The sequence below is a fragment of the Hyalella azteca genome, unplaced genomic scaffold (genome assembly GCF_000764305.2).
Source record: "Hyalella azteca isolate HAZT.00-mixed unplaced genomic scaffold, Hazt_2.0.2 contig10243, whole genome shotgun sequence".
Classification (NCBI taxonomy): Eukaryota; Metazoa; Arthropoda; class Malacostraca; order Amphipoda; family Hyalellidae; genus Hyalella; species Hyalella azteca.
In genome coordinates, this window is record NW_025940289.1 from 459 (window position 1) to 10,865 (window position 10,407).

The 10,407-nt window shown below is 41.6% G+C and overlaps 1 protein-coding gene across 1 annotated transcript; it reads left to right on the forward strand.

The window, feature by feature from the left end:
* Positions 1-590: 590 nt before the first annotated feature.
* Positions 591-7,156, forward strand: LOC108668362 (serine-rich adhesin for platelets; the record flags this gene model as incomplete). Its single annotated transcript, XM_018155560.2, has 2 exons — positions 591-3,119; positions 3,575-7,156. Coding segments are annotated over 2 exons (5,739 nt in total), but the record flags the coding sequence as incomplete, so codon positions are not given.
* Between the last annotated feature and the right edge of the window lie 3,251 nt (positions 7,157-10,407).

A 10,407-nucleotide genomic window follows, 5' to 3' on the forward strand; every position in this document is an offset into this window, starting at 1 on the left:
ATTGAGGGCAGGTGCTGAGGGTTGTCGGTTGAGGGTCGTTGGTTGAGGGCAGGTGCTGAGGGTCGTTGGTTGAGGGCAGGTGTTCAGGGTCGTTGGTCATTCATAGGAAAACGTCCGCTGGCCGCCGGCTGTTTCGGTCCAATTGCCACCCGACCGTTACACCTGTTGCTGCTGCTACTGCTACTGCTGCTGCTGTTGTTGGTGCTGTTGTTACTGCTGGTGTTGCGGCTGCGGTTATTGCTGCTGCTCCTGCTACTGCTGCTGTTGTTGCTGATGCTGTTGCCACTCTGCTTCTACTGCTGCTGCTGTTGTTGGTGCCGCTGCTGCTGCTGCTGCTGCTGTTGCTGTTGTTGCTGCTGCTATTGCTGTTGCTACTTTTGGTGTTGCGGCTGCGGTTAATTTGCTGCTGCCGTTTCTGCTCTGCTACTGCTGCTGCTGTTGCTGCTGCTACTGCTGCTGTTGTTGCTGTTGTTCATTGGTGTAATCGCCCTCTTTCTAACACAGGCTCCTTAATTTAGTGTCTATCTAACGAATTTCCCTTAGAAATAACAGTTACGTTGTAATAAAAGTCACTTTTATTTTGTGTGCAGGAACTACAAGAAGAAGTTGGCTCGTTGCTGCAGTTCCGTGATGCTGTGGCTGCAGCACTACCCTTAGTGCAGCATCCCTCATCATATCCATCTTCGCACCACCACCCTCATCACCATCCTATGATGGTCTCAAGTTCTGCATCGTCACCTTATCTGTTCCAACACCATCACCCTATGTCGTCTCCTCACCACATTTACCACCACCATCAGTGTCAGGATATTGGTGATGCCGTTCTCCACCACCCGAGTCACCACTATTCTTATCCACCCACCACTTCAACCGAGGTTGTGTCATCCCCCACCACCAAAAGCTACGTTGCAATTCATAATTCTAAAAATGATGGGACTGTTCCACCTGCTCAAGTATCCGCTACCACTGCCCCTAATGTCGGTGATGTGGTAAGTGGTGGTGGTGGAAGTGGTGGCGGTGCTACTAGTGGTGGAGGTGGTGTCAGTGATTCAGGATTCACCGACAAGAATTGGTGGTCTGGAAGTATGAGTGCGAAAACCTCGTCTAACGCCTCCTCTGGGACCGAAGAGGATAACTTACACATGGGTGGCAACATAGGACATTTAGGCATGGGTTCTGGGTCGAACCGTTTCCCAGGAGTACCTCCTGTAGGTGGTTACACCACAACAATGGGCATGGGCAGACAAGCACCTGTTGGCAGTTACCAGGCTCCGAATTTTTACTCCGAGACCGTACCTCATGTGGCTCAGATGTCGACGATGTTAGCTGGCATGACTGGCACCACGGATACCATAGCAACCACTGCTGCTCTAGGTACCGCTGGTACTACAGCTGCTGCTTCCTCTCCAAGTGGTAACATATCTGTTCTTGAAGATGAACTCTGGCAGTTACTGGATGTTATCCAACTTCAAGGAAGCAAATTACGGCTTGAACTGACCGAAGCGCAGAAACAGGCCAGAGTTCCAGAAGGGGAGTTCGACCCCGGAGGATTCTACCCACGCAGGATGGGAGGAAATATCCTGCCGTGTCGGTTATCTGATGGAGTCCAGTCTGACCCTAGTCATGTATGCGACCTTAATGTCCTCCAGCCTTTACCTGAAGATAGAGTTTGTGGAGATTCTGATCCTTTGTGGCCTTTATCCCTTCCGCCATACCACAATATTTCTAAGCCAAGCCAAGGAAGTAGACATCGGTACAGCCATCTTAGTGATTCTAGGTTCCCTTTCACAGCGGCAGATTTGGCCCAGTCTGGGACAGGAGTTCGCCATTCAAGTCCCGATTCTTCCCCCAGGCATCCAAACCACTCCTGGAATCACCACAGGAGTTACGTAAATCAAGCCACTAATCACCAATTAGTATCCAGCCTCGTTTCCCGAGCATCATTGGCTGAAAAAGAAGCCAACGAGTCTCAACAGCGACTGTCCGATCTGCATGCTTGTCTGAATCTCCTTTTAACCGAAAAACGTAAGCTAGAGAGAGAACTTTCCAGACGAACTGCCAATGAAAAGTGGTTTCTGGAAACTCACGGACATCCTCCAGAAGTGGCATCGGCAGCCGACCCGTTTTCATTTTATCGACACCACGAGTCATATCCTCCCATGCAGTATATTCCTTACAGACACTCACCATACGGTGTAATGCCTCCAAGAAGATTGCCATCTCAAGGTTTACCTTATCCACAAGTTCCTAACTCCAGTTATCATGTAGATCAGAATCCATTTAACTTACAGTCTCTTCCCCAGTCTCAGATGCAACAAAATCCACCAGTGAACACTCCCCTGTCATCCCCTCTGCGTGTACCATCTCAGACGCTACAGTTTGCTTTACCCAGGGTACGTAAGATACCCATACGCGATTCAAACAAGGTTCCGGGTGAGGAGTACCGAAAACAAAGCCGCAGTGCTAGTGCCGGCGATCGAAAACAAACAAAGAATTCTCGATCTATTGCCACTGATTCACCGAAAATTGATCCCAGTGGGTATACCGGGAGGAATGGTAATCCTGCTGATATTGAAAACGAGGAACGAAATTTCGATCCCAGCGACATGAACCAACCTGTCCTACCGATTTCGCGGCCACGGTCAAAGTCCATGTCGAATATGCGTTCTCCGAAAAATCACAAAAATTTCTCCGGCGTTCCAGAATTCAAATCTACATCTAAAGGAGCCTTTCCCAAGTACCACCTCGCACCAAGCGGCATGTTGTCATCGAAACCAACCAAGCCTGGGACTTTCAACCGAAATTCGGTTCCTGACGCTGCACAACTTGGCGCTTCTCCTCGAACCGCAGACCCCACTGCGGCCACTACCGCTCCGCGGTCATCTTCCCCGATCCCGGGAAATTCGGGTGCGATTCCTCGCACATACCCTGGGGGAACGTATCCCGGGTCCTCTGGTGAAGGTGTCCGGGGAATACAAAGTTTGCCGGCAGCTGTACGGGTCTCCCCGCAGGGGCGTGTGAGCGTCACCCCCAACCGAGGTCGCATCGCTGCCATTCTGCGCGAGCGCAACGTCCTGGAACTGCAGCGCCAGCTTCTGCACACCGTCATGGAAGCGGAGGTATTCAGTAGAAAAATTTTAGAAATGTAATTTATTTAATTTATAAAATTGCAAAAATTTAAGTGTAAAGTGGGAAACTCTGGAATCATCCAAGACCTTGGAACCGCACAGTGCCAATATGAGTTGAATTATATTCCAAATTGTGTAGTTAAGTAAAATAATTCTATCAACTCTTGCAAATATTACTAGTTATTGACGCATACAAACAATATTGAAGATGATGTTCAGTTACCTTTACTGTTACTTCCATTTCTGAGTTGACTGATAGTGTGTTAGTTTTGTATTAATTTAAAAGGCATTCAACATTGTACAACATTTTTGTGTACAACATTTTTCAATTAATATGCTGTCCATAGTTAACTTCTAGACTATATTCTTATTTTTTGGGTAGGCACCGATAATGTGTAAACTTTTCCTTAACACGATATAATGCCAACTTCCTCCGTGTCCAACAGGTTCTTCGTTGTCAAGTGAAAGTAATACAACAACAGCAACAGGAGGGGCAGAAGACACTCACCACCACCATCAGTGGTTCCTCATCCACAACCAGTTTCTCATCCACCACTACCACCACCATTACTACCGTTTCCTCATCCCCCACTTCTACCACCACCACCGTCGCAGCCTCCGTTTCTTCATCCACCTCTACCACCTGTCCTGTTTCTGTTACTACCACTAACACTAGTTCTTCCTCTACCACCACTCCGGTCATCCCCGGCACTAGTGGTCCTATGGTCAGCACCAATGAAAGTAGTAACATTACCCGCAATATCCCCGCAGAGGATGTTGTAGTTACCCAGAGTAACGCGACCTGTGATCCATTTATTAGTACTGAAAATGAACAATACTTTGATTCTAGCTATGGAAAGGCAGTTGTAACTGTAGATGGTACAGAAGATTCTTCAGTTTCAGATAGCAAAACAAGAACCTCGGGACTGAGAGGAGGTTCTTCAGTGGTTGAAGGTGTAAATAATGTAAATACAACTCATACCACCAACCCTCTCTATGACGGTTGTCACCATGTAGGTACTACCGCTAGTTCCAGTAGCAGTTGTAGTACCAATAAAGCCACAGATGAAGTCACTAGCCCAGATATAGTAACCAAAGAAAGCAAGAACTTTTGTACAGTTGACGTTGTCTACGAAAGTTGTGATTCCAAAACGGCTGTATCCAAAGTAGTAGAAAAGGTAGACGCTATTGAAAAGTTACGTCGTAGATTGTCCCGGGCGACAGACGTTGATACGTTCCTGAGTAGCACCTCTACAACAGAGGTAGGTTCAACGGGTTCAACACCATTAACAACTGGTTGTGATAGATTGTTAGGGAAGTGTACCGCTGTAGGTAAACAAAAAGACGGTTCTTTAGAAGACAATGCCGGTACCGATAGACCTGATGATAGAGATGAAGTACCAACTTTCAAGGTACACAAGGGCCCGAATGTCAAGTACCACGTTATGGTTCATAAAGACAGTGATGACAGTCTCAGTATCAGTAAAAATGGCACTCCTCGTAGTGGTTCTTTCAACGCCAGACCAAAATCAGGAGTCTCCAGAAACCGTGGCATTACGAGCTCTGCAACTAGTAGAGAACGAAAAACTAGTGACGGTAGCAATGGTAGTGGCAGTTACGGCAGCAGTGGTGGTAGCGGGAGCATTTGCGGTGTAGGTACTAAGGTTCTTGGTAATGACACTGTGATGGGTAGATCTGTGAAATCTGAAGTACTATCTGTAAGAGAACGACTTGATTCTAACTATAACTATGCTGCGAATGGCAGTGATGCTCTATGTCAAAGTGACAATCTTCGAGACTTAAGTAATGATAAAGCAGTAGATAAAAGTATTAATGAGGGTAAAACTTCCAGAAGTAGTACGATTAGAGCCATACTCAACCGACAAAGTTACACGAGACCTGACGATGGTGGTTCCAATCCAGAAAACGACTCCAAAGCTGGTCGGGTGGTCGCGTCTTCTTCCTTTAGATCCAAACCCTACCGAAGTACATTGGGAAACACTAATAGGTCATCTAGTTCCCCAATCTCGCGGGCGTCGGAGAAAAGTGGTAGTGATTGCCAATCTGCCAATCCCATCTGTCCATCGTCATCTCTAGTAGCAAAGATCATGAACTCCAGAATATCGTCAATGAAGCAGTCTAATTCTGACGGCCTTGACAACGCCAAGCTGCAGTCTTCAAGTACTGAAACTCCAAAACTAGATAATCCAAATTGCATATTAGAAAATTCACTAATTAGTGAAGGATCAAAATCTGAAACTTCAGTCAAGGCTGAGAACAAATTCAGTTCCTCGCACCACGTCACCAACTACCGTAAAATGAGCGTGGCTATTGAAAAACCACCTCGAAAGAGCAGGACATTAGCTGGAGTCACCTCTTCGTCCAACGTAAAGGGCTCTTCCCTCAGCAGCAAGTACTTTATGACGTCCCCAGCGGGTTCTGTGAGCGGACCATCAGAGAACGGCCTGCCACCTGCACCAGAAGCTCTTGCAGTAGATGGCCGCCAAAACTTTGATGTAAGTCCCCTTCCTAACTGTCTGATCTCTTCTTCTTGCCTAACCAAACCCTCTGATGGCCGAACCAGGTGGTACCGTGGCTCAACCTCTTCTTCAGTCCAGGACTCTGCCACTGCCTATTCTGGCGATGTTGATGTAACCAATAAGTATTCAAGATATAACTCGTCTGTGTTGCGTGTGTGTTCGGACAACGTTAATGTCATTAACACTTCTGTGTTCAACTCTCAAAGTGCTAACGCCGCTGCAAAGGACGAAAAAACCTCTAACCTTCAGGTGAAACCTGACACTTCCGCAGCTAACCTTGACACACTTAACCGTCCCAACAACTGTACCATTTCTATTTCTAGTAATACGAATGTGTTTTTGGATTCTGTTTGCAATAACATTGGTACCATAGTAGGTTCAACTAACCTCAACACTAACAGTGATGTCGGTCCAGGTCCTAATTCTAGTTCGAGTAACGGCCTTGAACAGCCTAATCTTACCTCGGGTTCTATCACTAACCCCATAACTTGTGGATCTTCAGTAAACAGCATCAGTAATGTAGCTTTAACCTCTGCTTTAACATCTTCACAATCAGGTGGCAACCCCCAAACCTCAATGATATCATCATCATCTTTTAAATCCTTGAGTAGTTCAAGCGCTGACACCAAAAACTCTGTTACAAAACCATTCACAACCTCGAAAAATACAAACGATGAGATGAGTAAAGAAAATATTAAAACCACGCGTCGTGTTGGAGGACATTTTAGTAAACCTAGCAAAGATTCCCCTAATTCCATAGGTAACAACAGCCGCGAATCAAGTCTGTCTAAATCTTCATGGGGGGAACGCAAAAGTTTGAATTCCCGCACCAGATCCCCGGTTAATGCTAGGAACAAGTCACCTAACCACCCACTGACTAAGAAACCTGTCACTAGTGACAAGTCAGGCACTAGTGCCTCTAAGTATCAGGTCACTGGACGAACTGGTGGTGTTTCTGTCACTAACCAGACTAAGATACTAGCCACTAGTAACGTGTCACTGACCTCACCTGGGCTAGTTAGCTCGACCACTGACAGCACTAGGACTGCTATTGCTGCCGCTAGTGCAACTAGCGGTAAAACTAGGATCAGTGCCTTACTTAGGTGGTTCAACTAGTTCTCGCTTATCTTGATAGACGCATTTTAATGCAAATGAATATACAGATTGATATGAATTATAAAATATATTTCGGTATCACGTTCATCTAGTGGAATAAAACTATTAGACTATGTTGAATAGTTCAATTACTAAGCTTTATAGACGCATTTTATAGCAGATGAGCTGAATAAATAGACATAATGATCTGAAATATAGAATATGATGTTTCAGTTCACGATTTATCTATTTGGAATAACACTATTAGACTATGTTACGGGGCTCTTTACCTAATGCTTGATTATATATGACTGACTTGAAGTTAAATATTTAGCATTTATCTTTTATGTATACCCAACTTTATATATAAAATACTTAACCTTACATGTTACGTGTCATTTTTTAACCTTATTTTGGTCATGGCTTCATGAAATGTATAGTTGAGTTGTATTTTCAAGGACATTACAACCAAGTTTTTTTTGTATGAGAAGCTCAATGTTTATTATTTATTTGAACTGCTTTTCAAATCTATTTTATAACCCACTAGATTGAGCAATGGTTCTTATATAATAGATTCATTACATATTGATTTTTTATATAAAAGAATGTATTGAGCTATACTCCCCATATATATAACATTTGAGTCTAAAGTCCATATATTATACCTATGCCCATTTAAACCCATATATTATATCTATGGGCAAGCTTCATTTATATTAATATTGATCACATTCACTTTAATTATCTTAATGAATGTAGAATCAATTATGTTGAAATTTATCAGTCTTGTGTAGTTCATTATCATTTTTATATCCGAAACATAAAAGTCTATGTTGAATTTTAATTATTTTTGTTATATTATTTAGTTTCATTTTGAACACCTACCTCATAAAATAATATTTATTTATGAGAATCTCATTTGGAGTGTAATCACACCCCTCATATTCCCTCCCTCACAACCACCCCTCATATTCCCTCCCTCACAACCACCCCTCATATTCCCTCCCTCACAACGCTATTTATTTATATATAAGTTCATATTTAAATGAGCCAATCAGAACGTTTGTTTCATGCGGCCCTCGGCGCGCGACCAATCAACGCTGTGAGTTTCTTTTAATTTTGTTTTGTTTGCACAAAAAATGAAACACAAAATTTTGCACAATTTGCACAAAATTGAAGTTAATTTGCTTGGTATCTGAAAAATACACTTTTTGGTATAATTGGATTTATATAATATAAATAATATATTATTGATATATACCTACACTTTACGGTATATCTGCACCTAAGCTACAAATTAAATCACTTCTTACTTTATCTTTTGGTTTCTGGTTGCACTTTTTATTTCAAGGGAAATAAATTTTGTTTTTAATACATAATATTGTTTTTAAACTTTATTTTAAATAAATAAATGTATTTTTTATTCTTCAAAATTTCCATTTCTTATTTGATCCACTTTTTTGCACCACGTATTCATTTATTTTTCTTCTATTTATTTATTATTATTATTATTTTTAATGCTTATTTAATGCTTCTTCTTCTTCTTCCTGCAGTCAATAAAATCACCGGGTCAGTGTGTCCAAATTTTGAAACACTTTCTCCCCATAGCACTGATACACTTTTTTGCTGGGCAGAACTGTGTCAGGATGACCCATGCAAGCGCAGAAAATGCCTCGATATTGGGACAAAATTTAATTCATTGTTCTGTGTGTGGAGTTTTTGGATTTCCTGTATAGTTTGAATAAAAAATCCTGAATATTTGAATGAATTCTGAATATTTGTATGGCTTGATGGTGGCACTATGGCTTGATGGTGGCATTATGGCTTGATGGTGGCACTATGGCTTGATGTTGGCACTATGGCTTGATGGTGGCACTATGGCTTGATGGTGGCACTATGGCTTGATGGAGGCACTATGCCTTGATGGTGGCACTATGCCTTGATGGTGGCACTATGGCTTGATGGTGGCACTATGGCTTGATGGTGATGGATATTTTCAAATTAATTTTAATTTTTAATTTCTAAATTGCTTCTCAAAATCCTATTGTTAAATTTTTAATTCTTTCAAAACTTTCATTCACAAAATTTAAGAAAACATTAAGAAAATTTTAATAAATTTCTCTTTTGTCTTCAACAAAATTGCATTATTATTCTATGCATCATTAACATTTAAATATCATTTTTCAATAATGGTTGTATGCTTTCAAAATATCATTAATATATTAAAAATGTCTTTTGGAAACTTGTATTTATCAATGCTTTAAAAAATATTGAATTTAACAATAAATTTTACAACTGCAAAATTGTAAATAAATTTTATTTCATGGTCTTTGATGGCCCTTAAAAAAATCAACAAATTTACATTTATTGTTATAGATAATAATATAATCTTAAAATTATATTGAATTAATAACTAATTAATTAGTTACTCTGAATACACTGTAAAGTTTAATGTGAATACACTATATATTATTTATTAGTGTATATATTTAATCATATTTATTTAATTTAATTAATGGAAAACTAATTAGTTTATTTTGCGCAGGCAGGGTCGGAAAAGCTACATCAAGGCATCACCTCTGTGAGACAAGCTACATCAAGAATATTATCATCAACTGCACCTAAAGCCCACTCATCAAGTGGCCATACACTGAAAAATATTACATCAAGTGGCCATACACTGAAAATTATTACATCAAGTGCCCATACATCAAAACTGTGTTCATCTCAAGCATCAAAGTATTTTTCATCAAGAGGTAGCTTTGCCAGCACCCATCAAGTGACTGTCATCAAGTCCCCCAAGAGAGCCAAGATTAAATCATCAACTTCATCAATTGATGAGAAAAAGCATCCATCTCATTTAAAATTAGCTGCAAACCATAAAATTACATCAAATGCACCAAGGACCTCATCAACTACACCAAGGACCACATCAACTACACCAAGGACATCAACTACACCAAGGACCTCATCAACTACACCAAGGACTACATCAACTACACCAAGGACCACATCAACTACACCAAGGACTACATCAACTACATCAAGGACCACATCAACTACACCAAGGACCACATCAACTACACCAAGGACCACATCAACTACACCAAGGACCACATCAACTACACCAAGGACCACATCAACTACACCAAGGACCACATCAACTACATCAAGGACCACATCAACTACACCAAGGACCACATCAACTACATCAAGGACCACATCAACTACATCAAGGACCACATCAACTACATCAAGGACCTCATCAACTATACCAAGGACCACACCAACTACATCAAGGACCTCATCAACTACACCAAGTACATCAACTACATCAAGTACATCAACTACACCAAGGACCTCATCAACTACACCAAGGACCTCAACTACATCAAGGACCTCATCAACTACACCAAGGACCATATCAACTACATCAAGGACCTCATCAACTACACCAAGGACTACACCAAGTACATCAACTACAAGAATTACATCAACTCCAAAAAATACATCAAAAACTACCAACACATCAACTACATCAAAAATACTTACTCCCACAGCCACATCAAGACATCTTAAGCCTTCATCAAGAACTACTCTGAGACCTGTTGATGTTGGACTTGATGCTGCCAAAGTAATGGTAA